This window comes from Gavia stellata, chromosome 8, assembly GCF_030936135.1.
Source record: "Gavia stellata isolate bGavSte3 chromosome 8, bGavSte3.hap2, whole genome shotgun sequence".
Taxonomy (NCBI): domain Eukaryota; kingdom Metazoa; phylum Chordata; class Aves; order Gaviiformes; family Gaviidae; genus Gavia; species Gavia stellata.
Window position 1 is genome coordinate 1097938 of NC_082601.1, and position 23333 is coordinate 1121270.

Consider the following 23333-nt stretch of genomic DNA (forward strand, 5'->3'; position numbering starts at 1 on the left):
GTAAAAGACCTTGCAAAATCTCTGTCTTACTCGCAGTCTTAACTCTACCAGCTACCTGTCGGGCCTACCACGCTTATTTATATCTACTTCTGCTCAAGAAACTTCAAGGAATTATTTCCTGAAGACTTTTTCTGAACTTTATACAATACAGAACCATCAATTATCCACTTCAGGAAACAAGTAATCGAGCATTTCCAATCTCCGGACAGCAAGTTTTCCTAAATCTAAGGATGTTGCAATGTTCCTGACTGAGCGCTTTCAGATTTATTTTAATGCTGCTACTACAACAGAAATACAGGAGTACAAATGCTTTCACAACATAATTTTTTTTAAAAAACCCTCACTATGAAGGAAGGAAGTCTCTCTCTCAAACCAGCACTGAGTCAAAGCAGGCCAGCATCTTACAACAATTGTGTTCTCAGCTCAGCTACTGAAGGGGACAACTGTCACCAAGTAATTTTTATAAATTCCCCTTTTTGCCCACTATACTTTCCTCTCCCACTGAAAACTAACACTATTAGATATTTACCGTATCAAGAGAAGTAAATTCTAAGAATAAAATGCCTAGAAAAATGGAAATAAAAACAAATACACAGGGGAAGTCAGAAGAACTCTTTCTTCAAGAAAAGCAGGTGAATTACTTGATCTACTTGCGTTGATGTACGACCAAACTGTTCCAGTTCTGCAAAACCTTGCATCTGCCACCCAAAGAGACCAGAACGACTTGGCTGTGGAGCTAGACAGCTAGTGCCAGTTAGATGAAAGGTCTGTAAAATCTGAACGTGCAGATATCAACCAGTTTCCATTTAAATAGTCCAAGCAGTGCAGGTATATCTGGAAAAGCATCATTTTTTAGCTCTGATACATAGATCAAGATGACGGTTATGTCCCACTAGCTTTAGAAACACCCAGATGCACAAGAACCATAGTTACCAGAGTCACACAAAAACTTTAGACAGCATTTACTCAAACCAAAATGCCACGGACTTATCAGTACCTTCCCAGGGAAAAAGCAGAGCTGACAAAGGTTTACCTTCAACGTCAACACTAAGGTAGTTGCGCACTTCATTCAAAATGAAGTTTATATCTTCTTCTGTTGGTATTGGATGGGAAGTAACATCGGTCGGGCTGTCTGTGGTCCCCGCAATAGTCATCTTTTCCCATGGCAGGAAGAAAATCACTCTACCATCGCTGGTGGCTGGGTCAAGCAGACCCATATTATCAGGGCTGAAATAAAGGAGGGACATGGTTCAAAGAGGTCAGGCACCACCAAGGAGTCTGTTCCTGCATATCTTGTACCCCAGACAAAGTATTAGAACATTACCCTTGTTCTTAGGTCAAATGATTAAAAAAAAAAAAAAAAAAGAAAAAGAAAAAAAGATGATGACCAGAGATTTCACATGTGGCCATGGCCTGACTTTAAAAGGTAGTCCCAGAAGTTTTGAGAAATAAGACCCTTGAATGTCATGCTCAGATATTACTAGAATTTGATCTCCTAAGCAAGTTAGCAGACCACAACCTTAAGTTGAGCGATCAGGCCTTTGGCATCTCACATCTCCATTCACTCTTGAAAATCTTGCTCATTAGAATTGCAAAAACAAACATTTGGAAGTTTTAAAACAGCAATTACTTGAAACTCATTATAGAATGAACAACGGCTTTTAATCAAAAAACGGAAAATAATTGATATTATGCCACAAAGGAAAGGGAGGGCGGAAACAGAATGCACATTAAAATGGAAGAAATAAGAACAGAACCTTAGTTCTGTTTTGATGTGTATAAACCAAGAAAAATTGAAGATGAAATATTACTAACCCAAGTTAATCAATTATCTGCTCCCTAAACAGGGCACAAAAAGTAAAGACATACAAAATCCCAATGACTACTACAACCTGCAATCGCAATAAAGGTGGGGTGGGGTTAGTAACAGAAAGAAAAAGTAGAGAAAACGATTTCAGTGTTGCTGTTCTCATAAGCGTTGTGAGTAGATTTAAACGGAAGAATTCCAATGATACAGCAGCCTGAGTTTGCTGAGCACCTGCCACTCGACCAGGAACGAACGCCCACAGACTCCCAAAGGATTTGGACCAAGAAGTATATTCTGAATGCTACCAGCTCTCACTAGAGTGTTCCTGAATGGGGAACCGTGTTTTGAGAAAAAAAAAAAAAGGCAAAAGATATCATCTCCATAATGACTAACAGACACTAATTGGATGCTAGTATTCAGAGATTTTTCATTTATTTATGCTAGTGCTACAAACAGATGCAGAAAAATGAAGAAAAACAGTAGTTCTTCGTACAGGAAATTTTAATTTATGTACCAATGTTTTCTGGTATAATGTAAAAAAAACAAAACCCAAACCCAACTACACAGGTACAAAACCAGTTATCCTCATCACTTTATTAAATAGCTCTGCTTATGTTTCAGAAAACAAAAGGTTTCTATAAACACTTCAAAGTAAACACCTTTTATATAGGAAAACATTTAAGCTGCCCCTTTTTTTGTTAATTTTTATTTAAAGGAAAGATACCGACTTTCATTTCAGGTGCTGGAAGTCCTTGTAAAAACATCTGCAGTCAGTTTAGCATTCTTCAGCTTTTGCATCTACTCCCGCTAACGGAAGGAGGATATAGGAAGTATATGGAAGGAGGATAGGAAGCATATATTTAGGTGGTAATAAGGACCATCAAAAGGGAATAATTCAATGGACTCAAATAACTACTAACACAATAAGCTGAAGGTAGACAAAGACCTGCTTGGATATGAATTACCTATTTAAGCGAGCCGCAAGCTGAATCACTGAGTATTTCATTTTTAGGAAGTCTAAACTGATTATTGAAGGTAAGTCTTCAATATCTGGAAAGGCTAGAAGAGAAGCTGAAAATTTCATATATAGCATGTATATTAGAACATTTTTTAGATGATATTTATAGACAGCTTAAGCATACAGTTGGAGAAGTACAATTTAATAGGGGAAGTCAACACAGATTTGTGAAAGGTAAATCACGTCAGACAAATGATTACTTTTTAAAATGAAAAAGCTATTGATTTAGAGACAGAGGAAACTAGAGATTTAATATATGGTATCAGAATATTCAGAAAACTTTAGACGTTTTCTCAAACGTGTGAATTTTTTTTAATGTGATTTCATAAAACCTGTTAAAAAGAAGAAAGAGAAACTAGTAAAGACTTAAAACTAAGTTTCACCACAACACCTATGGACTGATGTGTTTTCAATTAGATTACATAGCAAATGATGAGAAAGGGTGAAACAGTTTCCCATATGCCAATTAATTCACTGAATTAATAACTACTGGCTACCCTGGGAAGCTCTCTCTCCATCTCCTATTGCAATGTTTGTTCCATCTTATATAAATAACTGAAAAGCCACCCAAAAACCCCATTTAAAATAAGGTGTTTCCCATCAAAAACAAGCGTCCTAACACCCAAACATTGGCTGTTCTGGAGTCATTTGACCAAAGCATCACAAATGCAGTTAAAGAGCAGATAGGTGGCTCTCCATAGAGCAGAACTAAGGTTTAGCAGACAAATTGACCTGGAACGTGGAATGCAGAGCAGACAGGAAAATTCAAGAAAGACAGAAAACATCTGAAACTTGTCAGGAGGGAGGGGAAAGAAATATTGCATTCATAAACACATTTCAGGCAAGAAGCCTGTCTGAACTAAGGTAGCCAAAACCCTCTTTCATTTTAGCAGATAATAAACAACAGGGAGTGAAAGAGACTTACTGCAGCTACTAGAATAGATATGTGTATACTGAAAATAAAATTAACGAGAGGAGGAACACTGGGACTATTAACGAAGAACATAAATGAGTAAGAAACCCATGGGAAATGAATGCACTAGGTTAACATTAGTTTTACAAAATCTTAACTATGTTTATATCTAAAAACCTCTACCTGTTATAAAATTTTCATTTATGTGAGTCTGGTCCAAAATTGTATAAAACATTTACCACAAGGCAAGTGGATGCAGTGAAATGACAATCTTCATTTCTTGAGGAGTATTCCTTGGCACCAGGAGAAGACCTGATACCACTAAGATTAAATACGACGAGTATTTTCTATTTAGCAGAGTTCCTTGGTCTAAGCTATCCTACCTCAAGGAAATTCAGCACCGTTTTATCTAATCAGCTGTACTGTGGAGGCAGTATGTGGGTAGACACTAATTTACAAGAAAAGTAATGCCTACATGCTGACATACACAGGGGAACAAGAGAACAAGAATTCTCTACATTTCCAATTAAAATTATTAGCCTAGTACACAATAAATAAATCAGAGCCCTCATGCATATCAAGCTGTCTTCTACTTTGAATTTATAAAGTGATTCAAAGTTTTAAAACTTTCCATGTTTTTGCTGTAGGGCCATGAAGTCAATCACACATGTGCTTCTCATAGTATATGAGGAAATGAGGATTACAACACATTTCTCCACAGCGCTAGTGCTTTAAAGCAGCTATCAGGTCATTTTCCCATTTTTCATGTGGAAGGACACCAAAAAAAGAACAGAATGCAAGAGTGATTTTACACTAGGCCAAAAATGCCTCAATTTTACAGTCTATGGTCATGTCCTATTGGGACAGCTCCAGCAAAAACAACATGTTGTGCACTGGAAGTCTAAATTTATATTCACAGATGAGTGCAATGATGATATGGAAGGCATTACTATAAGTGCACTGTATCAACAGAATTGCGACAAGTCTATAAATGTGAATTTCCATTAGGATGCTAATGACTTCAGAAACCAAAAGGTAATATTTGAGCTTCAACTGACTAGGCTTACTTGGTAGAAGGGGATTTGGTTTTGCAGCAGCAAATAAGGAAAGAAGCAGGAGTCTGCAGAGAGCGTACTCGCTGAGTGCCATGGGAACCTCTTCTGTAACAAGGTCAGCAGAGGGAGGCAAGTCCTTTCCACCAAAACAACCACGGGTGGGTGGGCTTGTGTCCACAGCGGTGTCAGAATTTAATGGTGTTATTTTGAACTACTTATTATATTGCCTACATGCTGCATTCATATTTACTGCGAGTGGAGTCGTAATGTGGCAGAGTATAGCAGCAGAGTGTCATTGCATAGAGAGTTTGTGATTTAATAGGACAAGAGTTTTTGTATGAAGGTGGCAACTTCTCTGGAAGGTTTTATATGCTTCTTGTTTTCTTAAGGCAGGTGAAAAAGCAATCAGTACACTCAACTCAAACTCATTATTAAAAAAGGTGCCTTTCAAAAGTCTGTTGTAGACGCTCTAACTAAACACCCTTCTGCTTCAGCAGGAGTTCTGCCTTGGTGAGTTTTAACTAAGAACTACAAGACTTCAGTCTTTTCTGAATATATGAAACTGTTCTTCTAATCGGCACAGTGCCAGAATCCTCTTTTAAAAAAAAAAAAAAAAAAAAATCAAATCGTGCATTCAAAACTACCATAAAACCCACAAATGCGTCTCTGCAAGATTATTTATTACAGGCACCAGCAGAGATTGTTACAAATGGTTTAGGCTTTGAATATCGTTACCTGTAATAACCAGGCATCACAATATGCACGCCTGCACTTGGCTGACAGATGTTTGGTACTTCCTGATCATCCATTTTGCGCACAGAGTCTGTGAAAGGTCCCGTAGCATTGATAACACATTTGGCTTTGACATCAAATTCCTGCCCTGTGAAAGAAAACAGTATCAATCACATACACCATTTGTTTTCCTGCTCACTGACACTCTCTATTATTAATCCATCTATGAACTTAACCTACTGTAAAGTATATCGTGCTTGTCTGAACAGAACAGCTGGAATGGTTTTTAAAAATTAACAAAGTTTTCATGTAGCACCAGATTTGAAAGAAAATGTTTCACAGTGAAATTCCATCTTATCTTTAAAGGCAGAAGACGGTAGACTGGGTAGAAGTTCAGCTGAAATCTGCCTCTCAAACAAGAGATTTCAGTCTCAACCCATAGACTTGGTAAATGGGATTATTACTGTACAGCACGTAGCATTTTACACTATCATCTTTGCTTGACAGAAGGATTTGGATGTAAAGCTTAGTCTACCCTGCCAAAACACTATGATTTGAGTGAAAAATCTGACAGAAGTTAAAGATGATTGACACTAATGGTATGCCACTGCACTCTGGGAAGATGGCTCCTTTGTCGGTTCATTGATATTTACAAACAGCAGTGTTCCCCACTCCTCCCTCGCGTCATTATTTCTGTGTTTCTTTAATGAAGAGAGCATGCTCTCCTAAAGGGCTGTGCTTTCTGCCCAACTGCGGCATGGTGAAGCCCGCTGCAGAAAGCCCTCGCTTCCACCCAGCGAGCAGGGTGCTGCAGACCGCAGGACACGCGGTGCCGCACCGCTCACCGGTGGGCCGGCCGGCGAAGGCGGGCAGGAGGCTGCCTTTGGGTCCCCGCGCCTCTCTGCGCCGCTGGGAAGGCACACACCTGTTAAGACGTCCCTGCAGTGCACCCCGCACACGCGCTCCTTCCCGCTGGCCGGGTCTGTCCTCTTGAGCAAGCGCAGCACTTCAGCGTAATTGGCCGTGGCAGCGCCGTACCTGGCAGCAGTGAGGGCGATGGCGAGGTTCATCCGTGCGTCGTTGTGCTGTCCTGCAGCGGGGACGGGACCGGAGGAAGGACACCAGTCACCTCCAGCCACGGACTTGTGGTATGGAAGTGTGTCAGAACCGATCTGTCACATCTGTCCCTGTCACATTGAATAGCCGTGATGGCTGCTCGCATCTAACGAGAGTTATTTAAAGATACATCCCCTCTGCTGTGCCGGAGCATCCGACTGCTGTCTCGGCAGCAGCACGCCTAGCTGCGTTCCCCACACCGGCATCTGTAGCATCCGAGACTGTGTAACATCCCGTACCCTTTGCATATTATGAAACTGAGAATTAGTACTCCTTCGGCTCCAATTTACGAGCAGGCAAATCACTTTTTTCCTTTACCTTTTCCTGGGAATTGTGCTGTAATTCTGTAACTGTATTTAAGTATTTGTTTGACAGTCCAACCTATATTAATCAACAATTCCCATTAGCAAGTGTACCACACAACATTCAACATCCAAGAAACAACCTTTCAGAGACTGTACCAAATTATCTGCTTTCTGTAACTGTTTTTTCCTGTATATGCATTTTAACTTCCCAACATACAACATAAAAGCATCAAAACCAGAGAAATAAGCAGACAAGAATTAATGAAGGATTCTTAACATATATCATTAAAGATTTATTACTGAAATTCCCTCGTTAAAGAAAACCAAGAGAGAGGCGGAGGGACCATGAGGGGAAGATGATTAATTACTTTGAAATACTGGCTTCACCTGAGACTTTTCCTATTTATTATTGCTACTGAAGTTAAAGTCCTGGATGCTGGCTAGAAAGAATTACTATACATTGAAGGGGCCAGGCTCTGTGTGTCCTGAATAATTAATTTATGAGAGGGCTAAACTTCTGAGGTACGGTTCACTTCCCCACGTGTTTGGACCACTTCTATCAAAGATAATACTGATCAAGTGATAAATTTGTAATAGATATTGTAGTTGATTTATGTCGCCAGCATTCCCAACGTTTAGTATAAATGGTTTATGTAAAGTTTGGTCCTTCTGATTCTGCCTGTGCAATCTCGAGCCACTGCACAAATAATCTGTTCCTAGCTAAAAGGGCAAAGTTATAAAGATGGGATCAATGGCCTCAAAGGCACCACCTCCCCTCCCCAAACTTCTCATTCTAACACAGCCGAGATGATACAGTGCAATCAGTCTTCAACTACAAGAAAAAAAGAAGTGTTGTGGGGGGTTTTTTTGGGGTTTTTTTTTTGTTTGTTTGGTTTTTTTTTTTTGGTTTTTACAGAAACAGTAACATGATAAAGCACCGATGAAGAAACAAACAGTAACTTCAATTCAACTAAGCAAACAATGCCCAGAATAAACTGCAGAAAAGAACAGCAAAACAACTGAGCAAGATGTCAAGAAAAGTTGGGGATGCTCCATCACACAGGATGCATAAGACTAAACAACCACCTGTCAGAAGTGGCAGGCAAATCATTAAATAAATGCATCAACATTTATGCTGTAGCAGTGTCAGGGAATGGATAAAATGACCTTATGAGGTCTACCTCAAAGCTTAACATTTTAACACAGAGTTGAGGGAATGTACATCTCGTGTACAGAGCGAGCACCAGACAGAAAAAGACAAAGAACCGCGACAAGCTGCATTACAGTAGCTGCTTCTACTTCTAAAGCAGAATACAGCACATATTCCAAAGCAATCCAGGAAGTGCTCCTCTAGCCCAAAGTCAAAGGCTTTCAGACGTGCAGTGGTCTGGAGACACCCCTCTTTACTGTGGTGCTCGATTTGGGGGACTGCCTGACCCATAGGATACTGCAAGTCTTGGCTTTACAGGACAAGAAACCCAGCGGAAACCAGAAGCACCACCCTCAAACAAGTGCCACCTTGCCTGAATGAAACCCTGAAGCACCCGTTTCCGTGCAGCGGGATTTCTTCTTTCAGTGTAGGAGGGCCCCAGGGCCAAGAGGGTTTCCTTAGTTACTTTCTGATCCTCCATCAACTTGTTCTTGCCATCCGTGCATAAGGTGGTACCCAACACAAACTGGTTTTCTCTGCCTGACACAGGTGTGGATTCATCACGCAGAAGCAGCACAATTTACAGTGTTAGCCAATATTAGCTTTGGTCTATGGGAAGTCTTACTGTTTAAATTTTGCAAGCTTGCCTCTTCCCAGTTTTGTCACTTATTTGTCCAGACCAAAAGCAATCCAGAGAAGCCAATCAGCAGAATAAATAATGTGGCAACAGGTGTAATTTCTAATAAGAACAAACATCTAAGTAACAATTGCTTATTAAGCCCCAAATCCAAGAGCTGCTCAGCATTTTGTTGCAACTCCTAATGCTCATAATGTCCGAGTGAGCTAAGGATATGCTAAGTATATTTTGGGATTTGGACTACTGTGTTCAAGACAACATTTTCACACTTTCTCTGAAACTCTCATCCATTTTTCCCTCATCGTTATTCTGATGTGAGAAATCCCTTGCTATTACTCAATTCTCAGCTGTCCAAAAGGAACTCTGACTGCCTATGTAATGTATTTGCAGGAAGAGGACTGGGAAATAACCAGTTCCTGATTAACTACACATCTAGAAAAACCCACTGGCTTCAGATTGATGCGATCTACAGCGTGGAGTCCTAGAGTATTTCATAGTATAAACAGCAGAGATCTGTAGAGGTCTCAATTTGAAAGAAATGAAGAGTGACTTACCGGCTCAGAAATTTATCATCTGTGGAGAATAATACTGCAACAGTTTGGTAGAGATGCGGTCACAGTACAATAGTTTTCATACTCAGGAACAGCTTCTTTTTTTTTTTTTTTTTTAAAAAGCACTCCAACTCACATATGCACATTTTCCCCCAGACAATTGCATTAAAATCCTGCACTTTATATGCAATTATCTTTTTTTCTTGATGTCTGAAGAAGTGGTTGCTGTTCCTCTATACACACTTCCCATTATAAAGGTACCGTAGCCAGATCAGTTCTTACTACAGCACCATACACAGTTGACAAAGTGTATTTTCTGCTGATTAAAGTAAAACTAGCTATTTTGGTGCTAGTTTGGAATGAGGAAAGCTTATTTCAAAGAGATTGGTATGTGTCCTGGTACTTAGATGATCCTTACCACTCTAGAGAGAAATGGAAGGATAGCAAAGCAAAGATTCTGCATCTCAATCTTTTTGAATTTCCAGTTAAACACTGTTCTCCCCAGGTAAGATTCAGAGATCCTTCAAATTTAAAAGCCTCCAAGCTTAACTTCCTCCAGAACAGACCTGTAAAGCTTTCTTGACATGAGCACTATTACCATGTTCAGAAGATGCCCAGGAAACCCAAGGCACGGTTGTGAGATAAAACGGCAAGGTAACCAAAAGCTCCCATGGGAGGTCCTGGATTACCTGCTTAAGATAGCTCTGCATCCACTGTCCTTCGCAGCAGCCGCCGGTGCTCCAAAGCAAAACAAAGAAAACAATTACTCTCCCTTGCTACCAGAGGCAACCCCTCTATGATACCATGGGGTTTTTCCCCCAAATGTTGTAAGCCAAAAAGTTATTTTATGATCAACAGCATGGCAAAGCCCAAGTCATTTGGCAACCTTTCCCATAAATGAATAATCTCCTGAAGATCTCATAACTAACCTGTAGGCAATACAGTGAAATTATAATTATGACATTCACCAACAACAGATGTTCACAAACACCCTGCCCTGGAGAGGTCACTGCTGCTTCAGTCCCGTTGCTCAAGGGCTAGTTTTGAGAGCACTCGTTTGCTGTATGCATGTCAGCTGTCAGCTGGCTGCACCTCAAGGGTGGTGCGAAAGGCAGCCATACCCCAGCATCTTTGGAAGAAGCATCCAAGAGCCAACTGATGGAACACGCTGGGTTTTCTTTGCAACTCCTCCCGTGATACCTCTCGAAAATGAGAGGATGTTTAAATCCTTTAAGTTATTTCTAGCAAGAAAAACTGAACGAATCATTCATCTCATTATTCACTATTGTCATCTGCTTGTAATATAGCAACAATGGAGTGATACTTTAATTTTTATTAAGGGTAGTCAACCTAGCTCTTAAAAAAACATTGGCCTGTGTGCTTTCATTAAATTAACACCGAATCCTCTTAAAAAAACCCTTATTCTTAGAAGGCATACTGCTGAAGACATTTAGTGCGTGAAGACATTTTGTGTAAGTGTCCTACATCATGTTAAGACCAACAGTGATGCCATTTGGTTTTTAATTTATTTTTTTGTGTAATTTAGGAAAATTCTATTTTCATTCCTTAGTAGCAAATGTTGTATTTCTTCAAAGACGAACAGACAATGCTTCCGTTGGCACTAAAAGAGTCCTCCCACAGAGTGCACATAGTGTACATTCAGTTTTATTTTTATCAATGCTGAACCATAGCCAGTAGTGGTAACAAAGCCCACGGACTGCAGAAATTCGTTTGCGACTGATTCAGTAGAGCTGTGTGAAAACCACGGTGTTAATAAGGCACTCTGCTAGTTCTAGTATATTCTGTCCTGGGTCACTCGCTGGTACCTATTACTTTTATACCAACTCCTGCTTTCCCCTCTGCAACTCTATTCAGTTGAAGATAAACAGCACACAGTGGCCAGTGATGGCATAAGCCAGAAGCTCTTTTAATCTTAAGAGGGTAACTTTTGTTCATGTTAACCTTTTTATGCTAAGAGCTAACACTTCGTTACTGAGTATACCTCCTGCATGACAATTAGCCATGCAACAATGCATGCAAGCACTGCAGCAATTGCCCTAAATACACTTTGGCTCCTACTGCAACAGCATAGCTGTAACGTGTGGTTTTGCAAACTTCTTGCTTTAAAGAACAGGTTGGTCCCTGCAACAGACCTGAAAGCCTTCTCACCTTTTCTCAAGTTAGTCTTTTCTGATTAGGCATATCTAGTTCTTGCTGTGGAGGTCAAGTTTAATGGAGAGTTGGAAATTAGCCATGCAAGATGCTGTATGACAGTCTTAATGAACTTCCTCAAGAGGGCAAATCTTTCCATAGAACCACCTACCAGGCGTCTTTTGAAAGGAAAAATACATTAAAAGAAATATTTGAATGAGAGAACTAGGCCTACAGTATGGTCACAATTTTATATCCCTACATAATGCAGCCATACAAATAAGCAGGGTTTTTTTTGTTTTCTTGTAGAAAGCTGAGGGGATAAGGCAAAAAAATACTTGCGAATTAACCTCTTGCTTGTACGTTACTCCTTTACTGATACGAGCGAGCTCCACTTATTTAACTAGAATACTTAACTGCAACACACGAGGCAGTCCCTTGGATCTGGAACATACCCAAAAACCTATCACCCAGCATCGAGATGGGAACATTACTGGATCACCACAATAATGACACCCATTCTCCCCTAAAGCACTGATATTCTGAAAGTTATTTTTAAAGTATATTTCTGTACTTATCTGTTATATTCTTACAACAGCCTCTCACTAGATAATTGCATGCACATAGTAAAGAAAAGCAATGCATGAAATCAAATAAATTTCACGTGCGTGAAAGCTTTCTTGTTGTGTATATACAAACCTTACCAAAGCCTTGCCAAATTTAAGGCTGATGAGTGATAATTATACGTTGCTATACATAACTAAGTTACCAGGACTGCCCACATCCTCTAATTTTTAAATAAGTGCTTAATTGCATGAACAGTTTTATTACAAGCATTAAAACAGAAACTCAACATCTGTTGTACATCAGTTATATCCGAGTTTAGGCATTATGAATCAGCTGGAGTGACTCAAAATTGTTCCAGACTTCTCCGAGAAAGAACTCAGCAAGTTCTTTTCCCCAAACAAAAGTAGAATAAGTTCAGAGGTAAACATCAAATTTGACTCGTGAGTCAGAAGTCATTAAAAATGCCCTCAGACCTGAACTATTTCTTGCTCTCTGAATCACATGAAACTTAAGTCAAGTCTGTTAGTTTTCAGCGAATTTTTGACTTTCTAGGATACGTAGCATGCACGCATTTGTTCTTGGACTGCTTCAGAGGGAAGAGCGTTCTGACTCAGTTAAATCAGTTCCATCACACCCACATAAAACAACACAGCAATATCACACCAGACTGTTAATACTTCTCATACAAATTATGTATAATTTGAATTCTGCTTTCCACTGTGTTATCTGTGCTGCTGGAATACAGCCCAGCCAGGTGGGAAGAATGATACGCGCCTAAATAAGCACTTCACTGGAAAAAGCCACCCTCACCACATTATTTTAGTTAAGATCTGCCCTAAGATGTTGATATTTTCAGCCCTCGCTCTGTAGGAGCTTTAATGGAAAGGAAAGCCTTGAGTTTGGCCTTCTCACAGGTACGTTTATTCTACCAGGTTCAAACTCAGATTTGACATATCAAGTTTAAAGAATCCAGTAGCAGTCATTTTAAATAAGTTCTTGCTTCCTCCGTTTAGCACCAGCTTAGACCACAAGAAATAAACTTCCCTATTCCCATGACTGATAGAGATGAAGAGGTAACCATCAGCACCTGACTTTTAGGTTCTGCTCCTCAAGGGTCTGGAAGGACTAATGCCCATTTACCAATAACAGCTACCTATATCAAACCTTCACGCGCACAGCTTGAGAGACCACCCAAGATGCAACGTAACCACTATTTTACAAGGCAAGCTTAGGGAATTTTAAAAAGTCACAATTATTTTCATAAGGCAAGATTAAAGGAATGGAGGAACCTGTGACCAAGCAAACTGCATGTATGGATAAAACCAAACAAGATCACAATGAAGATTAGGAAATGAAAGTACAATACATTCCAACTTTCATACAGAGTTATAAACAAATGAGTAACATAAGCAAGAGACAGGAAGCCCATAAAAGCTTTTTTTTTTAAAAAATAAATTAAAAATCACAATACCCTCAGAATGTCTGTCTAATCACGCCTATTGCCAAGCTACAGTACAGAAGCTAAAACTCCTGTTGCAATTAAGGTATGAGAATACAAAAATAAGCCACAATATCCAGGCACATCAAGTGAGAGGCAAAATTTGGAATTATTGTTCTGTGCTACTGCTTTATAATTATGTTGTTTCCCACTTCTTTTGTATCAGCCTTCAACTTGTCACTACAATCATATTGCAATGTCAGTGTAAGTAAAAGCACAGTGTTAAAATGAAACTAAACATTGTCACTGTCAGTTTATGGAAACCGCGCTAAAATGTCACCGTGAACAACTGTCACAGCAGGTCTGCTGTGGCCATGCCACCGCACCAGAAAGAAACGTGATGATGTCAATACAGCTTATTGCGTACCCGCATGGCATAAGAGCTGACTAGGACTCCCAATGCTCACGCTAACAGCTTAAATTTGGGGCAAACTTTGCTTTGCATGCAGCAGTACCTATTTTCTAAGCCTAAATGAAAAAGCGATCGATTTGTCAGCTATTGCATGTTGTGTTCAGCAGGCAGGACACCGACCTCCACTGTGCGACCCAGGGGAGACCAGCCGGGGCCGGAGGGACCAGCTGGGGAACGAGAAGTCCCAGGAGGGACGGACTGCCGTGCCGGAGCTGGAGAGACGCAGCGCTGCTCCTGAGGACGGGGATGTGGCACGCTGCAAGCAGCCGGGACAGGCAGTCAGGTGCCAGCTGGAGGGGACCACGTGCACTGAGCGGTGCCAGGCAGTGAGCAGGCAGGGCTGCCACTGATGGAGGGATCCATCCCATCCGATGGGGTGCAGCAGCATTTTAACTGATAATTCTCCCCTGAACCCAGAGAAACCCAGCGCATGAACGTATACAGAAACAGGCTAGGAGGTGTTGGGAGAGGTGAACTCTGCTGATGGGAGAGGAGGAGCGTGGCGAGGAAGATGAACAACGTGCACCTCCCCAGCCCTTCCTGAGGATCGGGGCGGCTCCGGCCCTGTACACCGAATGACATGGGGACAGCCACTGGAGCAGGGGAACAAGCAGCAGGATGTACAGGCATCCCATAATCCGTTTTCCCTCAACATACATATAATCATACCTACAATACGGAACAGTGTACATATTAACTAATGACCGACTATTAAGTTCACATAAAATGCATGCATATAAATTACAGCAGAGTTACATGCTTCGATGGAGTCTTTCCCCTAAAAGCCACGACACACTGGGGAACGCTCAGATGTTTGTGGCACAACGTGCAAATAATGTCATTTTGCTCAGGAATAATCTTAAATCTTTTAGGTAACATGATCTGAAGAATTATTCCCCGTTTACTTCTTAAGGGACACAAAAACCATCCTTTGCTTATACGAGCATTAAAAAAAGAAAAGAGAGAGGCGCAGAATTCACTAGAATATTCATCATTTCCAACCTTAAACCCACAGCGTACAAACAGACGAATCCAGCAAGTCAGAGAGCAAAGCCAATTTAATCTGTGGCTCCCCTGAGGTAAATGTAGTTCACAGTCCTGCCCCCACCCCAACCTCAGCCATAATCCCTGCTTCCTGGAGGTAAGAAAGCACTGGAGTGAGGAAAATTCTGCAGCAGGATATAATGATCCAAAATGACAGGGACAATAATGACAATGAATTTCATGTCTCCCAGTCATGAGCTGGGGATGCTTGACTGGGCTGACTTACACAATTAAATTGTTACAGGTACAGCAGGAGACGCAGTTATCATCTGCATGCGTTTGGGAAGGCCGCCTCCAGCAAAAGGAAGAAGAGGGCTGCGGAGGCAACGGTGCCTTTTGTTAGGAGCAAACGGCCGCTCCTGCAGGGACGATTGTGCGGCTGCACCCTTTGACAGAGGCAAAACTGGGTTAAAGATGCAAGCCATTTTAGGCTACTGATTTTATCCCTTCTGAAAAACGACAGAAGAGCTCTGACGGATAAAGCATGGCGTGACTCGAGCCACCGTGCGCTGAGGAGCACTACAAGCAGAGACCCAACGGATTTTATCAGAGAATTAGGAAGCACCGTTTATAATGGATCCCCACTAGTGTTTATACTAATGCCAGCAAGGAAAAATACTATCGCTGCTATAGGTTCGGCCGGAGACTTGCATTTCATTTTACACGCATTCCACTAGAGGCAGCCAGCATTGCCTTTACGAGCCCTCTCGTAGCAGGCTGCCGATTTTCTTCAGGATCTCACATACAACTCTATTATATAGAACATGGAACAAAATGTATTTGAAAGCAACGGTATATGGAGAATGCGCATAGTATTTTGCGGGTTATACCTACAGTTAGTGTGCCTGCAAGGCTTCTTTCATTCATCCAGCTTCAATTTTGAAATACCGAGAAATATGGTTAGCCGTGTATTTCACCTATAGAAAGTCTTTTTGATGACAAACTGTCAAAGAGTTTTTATATCCAGGGAAGGGAAAAAAGCCGTACAGTTGTCTGCATCTGTAATAGGGTAATACCCCTATTACAGCTCAACAGTCTCAAAATATTAATTTGTCAAATATGAATTATAAAGCTATAACATTTCATAATTCAGAACACACTCAAATACTAGGAAAAATAGCTACAAGAGCCTAAATAAAAAAAAAAAGCATTTATTCCATTTTTGACAGCTTAATGAATGCCCTACTCTTTTGCATTGATTTTTATGTGTATGTGTGTCTCTGTGTGTGCATGTGCGCCTGGGAAGGATTTCTCAAGGGGTTTGCTCTAAACAAGGAAAGCTAAATCCTCTGCCAAAGCTTCTTTTTCTACCTTTAAATAACCTCCATACTAAATAGTTCAGAAGAGAGTATATACAAAAATACTGAGAATGCAAAAAATAAAATGAACAATTATTTACATCGCAGCAAGTATACTGGAAATTTGTAGAACAAGGCATTAAACACTCAAATACCTTGATGTGGCAAAACAGTCACAGAAGTAGTATATGTTAATTCCTGCTTTCAGAAAATAGCAGTAAATTCTAAGAGCAGGGTCAACAAAGCCCTAAAATCTTAAGTCCATGACTGATTCCAGAACAGAAATTTTCCTTACACACCTAAAGGCTCATCTTGCAAGGCAAAACATGTTTACAAAAAAGTCTGCAAGCACCTAGAGATAGAGAAACGATGCATCTTAAAAAGAATTGTGCCACTTAGAATTTCTATACACTTTACATTGAAATATTCTGGCCAGTTGGATCTCTGCTTTAATGTTTTTCCTTGTTCTTAACATAATGAACTATGTATAATTTAAATGGAGATTAATTCTTCCATTTAAACTGCTTTAAAATAATTCTGCCTATGATCTTGAGATCTCAGCCCAGCTTCTCCACAGTGCCTCTTCTCCAGTTTTCCTTGAGCTACGTAAGTGGAACTGACAGATCACTGCTCAGATAGCAGCCACATTCTTCCCCCAAAATGTTGCCTTTTTGCTATTCAGGAGTATCCTAATACCAACAAATGCTAAATGAAGTCTGACATGTACCCCTAAGAAACAAACTTGTAAGTTATGGCTTCAAAGAAAACCTTGAATAAATAGGACACATTGTGTACACCCAGGCTAACATCCAACATATGCTTTAGTTTCCTGATGCTGAGACAGAGCAAGAATAGCCTCTGGTAAAGTCTGTGATTTGCTGTTGCTGGTACTCCCAACATTTATAATGCACCATTTTTTTTTTTGCCTGTATAAACAATTTAAAAAATGTAATTAAGACGACCACAGCAACATTTCAGAACACAACATATTCATGAATAATGGATTATTTGACATGCCACTGGTTTGATCAACAATTATGAAACAAAACAAAGAGCATTCCTGATCTTTCCTTTGCAAAAGAACATTGCCACCAATAAGTCATAACTGGACAGGTGGTTTTATCCAATAAAAAGTAACCTCTATAATGAATGTTTTTAATTCTTCCCTTTGGTGGTCGTTATCAACATGCCAAACAGTGAGATGTGGCCAGTAGGTGCTGTTAACAACTACAAAGAAAGTATGACAGAGACAGGAATAGAGAAAAGCAAGGAAACAAGATAAAATTGCATTTAACTGCACATATAGAATCAGTTAAGACATGCCATTCTTAAAAGGCCAATTTATTTATTCGTTATTTAGGGAAGACAGAGAAGAGGTGGACAGAGAAGATGAAGATATGACCTACTTTAAGACTATATATATATTTTCACCATTATTTCATGCTCTGTTTTATGACTAATCCTTCTGAAAGAACTAAAAGGAGTTTAACTCAATCTTATCATCTCCTTCTCTACTTTTAGTTCAATTCCCTTTCCATTTTGTCCTCCATTCCTCCAGATTTAGGGCATGAAAGTCTATCATTAAAACTCAAGTATAATAATTTACAAGATCCACAGTGTGCTTGCTGAAACATTATGACTTAAACCAAATTAACTGTGGACAGAACACAGGTTAATTGCTCATGATAAAATAATTAATGTGTTAGAACACAGCGTGAGCCCATCTACACCATGGGCCATAGGCTGACCTACAAAGGAGTCACTACAGACAAAGTTTAATTCTGGAATGTGGCATGTTAAGAACTGATTTAACGTTGTAGTTGGAAAGTTTTTATTCTGGGTTAGGTACAGCCTCAAAGCACCCAAATATGTATTATGAACTCACAAATTTGATACTTTAGTCCTTCAGAACCACTTTATTCTTCTAGGAAATTGAGGTTTGGTGGAGCTTTGAGAGTTTTTTTTATTTTCTTCACTGCAAAACACCATTTCTTTAAATACTGCATAAAAATGTGGATAACTAAGCTGTAGTCTTATAAGTAAAGCAAAATGAGGCCAGATACACTAGCATGAACAAGTAGTTTCACTGGCAGCAAAAATTCAAATCTGTTTTTGATATCTCTCACCAATTAGTTCTAGAGTCCTGCTAGCATTGCAGCTGGTCCACAGAGTTGCGAAGAATCTCCGTCAGCTACCTGATTTTATGAAACTTGTATGAATAAACAGAGTGATTACAAAATCCTCTTTCAGCATGAAACTGCTCTTCAACATTTTGTGCATTTCCTCTTTTTTTGTACTTGACACTTCCTTGTTTCCAATAGGTAGAGTGTGGGTTTGTTTCCTATTGCACGGGAAGGCAACCAAACCATCAGAGACATCTCTCAGACATTCACAGAGTTCGGCACTGTATTGCTGCACAGGCGTTCTCCACTAAAAGACCACAGGGTATCTTGGTGCTGAATTTTTATTTCTTGCAACACTGTTTAAAACAATTATTCATCTGAGAAACTTGAGGACTAATTTTAAGGCTGTCTTGTAAATGTGTATCTTTAGAATGCTGGAGCAGTAAATAGCTATGACACATCCAAACTATCTATTTAATCAGAAAAAAACTTCAATAGATTATAAATAGATTTCAAGTTATAGTGCTCTTATGAGAAGTGTAATTACAGTTAAGACAACCACTTTGCTGCTCTTGCATGCTCCTGGGATCCCTTAAAATGGTCTAAGGCATACCTTATGATAACGAAAAAAAAATCTGAATTACTTCTATGTATGCTATTTACAGCAGCTCTTGTTACAGTATACAAAAAATACCACATAATCCCGTAACAAATTTTGCTTCTAAATAATCTCTTAATTCCTCTAGACCTTAAAAACAAGGTAGAGAAGATGCAGTCTCCTTCAGAGGTAGGTAAAAATCAAGTCCATCCTTTAAATCTCACCTTACTCCCAAATAAGAACCCACACATATATATTCCTGCACATATATATAATTTTCTTTTTTTTCATTCTGCTGGGCTCTGTATGAGACAACTTGCAATTATCAACTTGTGCTTTTGCCAGAAGCCTCATAAACACTATTGAGTCCAGTGTGTTTCAAGAGTCCTTCCTACTTCTTCGCAGTACAAAAGCCCCTATTGATAAGCTGATGAATAGTGTAAATGCAGTTCTAAAAAGGGAAAAGAACTACCTTTATAATCAATTTTATGTGAAGACCTTTCTGGCTGCCAAAAGGTCAGAAACTACATCTTCAGGTAAAAACTAACTAGAACTGTACCACTACTGAAGTAAATCCGTATTTAAGCTATTTATTCTTCAGAGGGCTCCTCCAAGCCTGCAAGGACTCTCTGGCTTTTTGCCCTATCCTGAACACATCTGACAATTTGATATTACCTAGCTGGCCCCGTGACCAAGAAAGTTTTACCAAAACTTTCTGTCTTGGAATAGAAGTGGAAGAGAACTGGAGAAGGGGGAATAGCAATCTAATTAAAAACACATTGTGAAACAGTGTAGAAGTCTGATGCAAAGAAAAAATATTCAAGAAAGCAATTATGACAGTGTATTCTGGTACTGAAACTTAAGCAGTGAACTTTCTAACATTTAGAATTTGGACAAGTTCAGTATTTTTTTAAATGCTGAAGTTCTGACAGTTTGGGGATGTAACCTGTATGACATTGAAAAGTACTGAGATACAGCAGTTTGGATAACACTCAAGACACATGTACAACAACACAAACGCTAATATTCCGGACAAGCGAAGTTTCTAGGTAGTTATTTGTCACGTAAGCCAACTAAACCTTCACCAATTTTGTTTCAGATTGCCTTGTGCATCTGAAGGGACATAGTTCTTCACTTAGAAGATCCACTGTGGCACCTGTTGCTACACAGCTGTGCTAGGGACTTATAACCAGACTTACTCCACAGAACAAGGCAAAAAGGCTTGTCCGTTCTTACATTACAAACAAGAGCGACGCTGCTTACAAACACAGATACACTTTTGAATGTGCAAATTGCTATTTCTAGATGACTGCAATGAGTTCCATTAAATCATCATTCTTTTTTTGAATTAACATCAAGAGACTTGCAGAAAGCACCTTTATTTTCTCCCACTCAGACACTGATTTTGTATAAGTGTTGTATGCAAACATACCTAAAACTAGCTGATACAATAGATTAAATAACTTGAGCTGGAAGTATTTTTCTTCTTGTGAATTTATAACCCTTTATTTAAAGGGGTTTTAACAGAAACCATTCATGTCTTATTGCAATCTCTAATATTTGATTACAATTACAATGAATGCTGTCTTTGCAGAGCAACCGATTTCATTGGTGATACAAAAAGTGATTGATCCAGGCCTCATCCAACCCAGTGCAAGAACCACAACCAGCAGCCAGGTCATCTAGATAGGTTTGAAGTTATTTGCACAGTGGCAGTACTACACCAAACCATTTAACATGTGACCGGAATGGTCACACTTTCTTGACTTATGATACCTCAGAAGTGTTCAGTCTGAGAGGTGCATAGCAAAACCATGCACAGCTGGAAAGTTCTAGGGAATCACCAGAACATTTTCACATACCACTATACCTACAAGCCAAGAAAACTAATATATTCTCTCCTACACCCAGTAAGTTACTGTCATGAAAAACATAATTTATCTATCAAATTAATGCTTAAGATGCAAGTTGAATGCTTCAAGTTATTGTTCTTTCCTTTAGAATGTGAATGTATGTGATCTACAGTTGCATACTTGTGTCGTCCCCCCTGCCCCAAAACACAGCACAATGTAATAATGAAAGCACAGAAAGGCAACATACCGTCATAGTAGACAATAGCTCCAACAAGCTCGTCTTTGCGCAGCATTGGAAAGAGCTCCAAGGCTCTTGACTTGCTAAGGACATAACTACTTTTCAGACATTGACTTCCAGCCACCATGTCATAAAGTTTTATTCCAAACCAGTAGTATGGCAACTGCCACCATCTGCAGGGGGGGAAAAAAAGAAAAAAAAACAAATTCCCCATGAAGTGAAATAAAAAAAATCTAAAAGTGCATGCACACCCTATTATTGTAATAGAGAACATGAGGAGAGACCTTTTTGCTCTCTACAACTGCCCGAAAGGGGGTTGTGGTGAGGTGGATGCTGGTCTCTTCTCCCAAGTGACAAGTGATAGGACAAGAGGAAACAGCCTCAAGTTGTGCCAGGGAAGGTTCAGGCTGAATATCAGGAAAAATGTCTTTCCTGAGAGAGTGGTGAAGCACTGGAAGAGGCTGCCCAGGGAGGTGGTGGAGTCCCCATCCCTGGAGGCGTTCAAAAAATGTGTAGACGTGGCACTGCGGGACATGGTTTAGTGGGCATGGTGGGGTTGGGTTGGTGGTTAGACTTGATGATCTTATGGGTCTTTTCCAACCTTAATGATTCTGTGAAGTAACACAGTGTCTTTTATTACACCAGTTTTACTTTGTGCCATCATACAAATTCATGGTATCACAATATAATCTAAATATGCAAGAACTTACATATTGTTCACTGCTGTTTTCAGCTGATCTACTCACTGCAGTTAGTCAAGGAGATTCAAAGCTTTATTTATTCTAGAATTAGGATCACAAACTGTCTTTTTGTACTTCAGTGTAAGGTGAGATATTAAAGCTATTTGCTGAGGGAAGAACCAGGCTGTATGTGCAAGCTGAAAGTGTTTCTCAAATGCACATCTTGACTAATGCCTCCTGCACAAACAGGACCAAATAAACGCAGCCGACCCCTGGCCTAGATGAGCTCCAGCTATTACAAGCCCCTTCTAATAAGACAGGAATAAAGCCATACATTAAGATCATTCAGCAAAAACTCACTGCTCTGAGTAGCCTGTTACAGTGAGTAACTGTTCTCACAGATTTAAAATCTAACCCAAATCACTTGGAGTCTCTTTCTCAGGCGAGAAGCAAACTGTTCTTTCAATACCAAACTGTCAGGCACTGTGGGAGGCAAGTGCACTGAACTACTGCACTGAACACTGGTGGTTGTATGGACTAAAGAGCCCATTGCCAAGAACGCTATGATAGCATGTGTTGAAGACAAGGATGTACTGGAGAGAACGGCAAACACCATCCTGGGAATGAGAGTGCATTCCAGCTGCAGACTCCCCTCCTCACCTGCACTGGGGAGGTAGCAATGCACTGAGCAGCTGAAGTCCAGGATGTGCTCCCAGACAGCAGTGACAGCTGCTTGGTGCCCTAAGACAATGTCATGCTCCTACAACACAGCAACATCTCACCTCCTGGAGGCGACAGGTTTAAAGACAGGCTTGGAAAGAGGCACCTGGAAACTTCTCCAAAGCAATGGTAGAGGAGAGATGTTATAGCAGAGCTTACTTGTAAACAGGTAGCATTATCGGCAAAGGAGCGGATAGGTGAGGAGCAATTTCAAGCAGATTTGCACGCTCTTCAAGCGCTTCTTTCACCATCTTGTACTGAAAAATAGAAGTGTACATGTGAAGCCCACGTTACTCAATTTTGTCTCCATGTGCAACATTTAATAAGAAACTGTTCATCAAAGCAAATACCTCACATAATTCTTACTGTTCTTTCAAAAACACACTGAGATTTGCTGAAAAATTCAGAAGTTAAAAAAAACATTTCTCAAGAAAATTAAGTTTCACTAGTTTCATTTTGGTGTCTTGGCAGGTCAGTTGAGTAATTTTTCATTTAAACGTAAAGCGCAATAAGCCACGTTACTCCTAACTATGGGCAGGAGGCACTTAAGGAGAGTTAGAACTCATCCCACAGTATAGCTTCTGTGGCAATTCCCACAATTAAATCCCATACTAACTCCAAGTTGCAAATGTAGAAGTGTTCTTCTTCAAATCAATCAATATGAAGTTCTTTGTCAAAAAAGAAGGTTGATTTCTACAGCTGGATAACTGCATGTTTTACATATTTTTCCCTGAGAAGTCACCATTTCTGTAGCAGTATTATAACCATTAAAACATACTTTAAGTTAGAGAGGTTTTGATGAGAAAACAAATCAATTTCTCAAAACAAGAATATCACACTTCTACCAACACAAGAATACATAAAAAC

General features: G+C 39.9%; 1 protein-coding gene across 1 annotated transcript in view; it reads right to left on the minus strand.

The window, feature by feature from the left end:
- The window catches only part of GPD2 (glycerol-3-phosphate dehydrogenase 2), a 62259-nt gene that overhangs the window by 12840 nt on the left and 26086 nt on the right, over positions 1-23333 (minus strand). The window contains exons 5-9 of the mRNA XM_059820129.1: positions 22626-22723; positions 21076-21239; positions 6451-6615; positions 5529-5673; positions 1034-1227 (exon numbers count right to left, since the gene is read on the minus strand). Coding sequence (XP_059676112.1) covers positions 1034-1227; positions 5529-5673; positions 6451-6615; positions 21076-21239; positions 22626-22723 — 766 coding nt within the window. The remainder of the gene's footprint in view (positions 1-1033; positions 1228-5528; positions 5674-6450; positions 6616-21075; positions 21240-22625; positions 22724-23333) is intronic.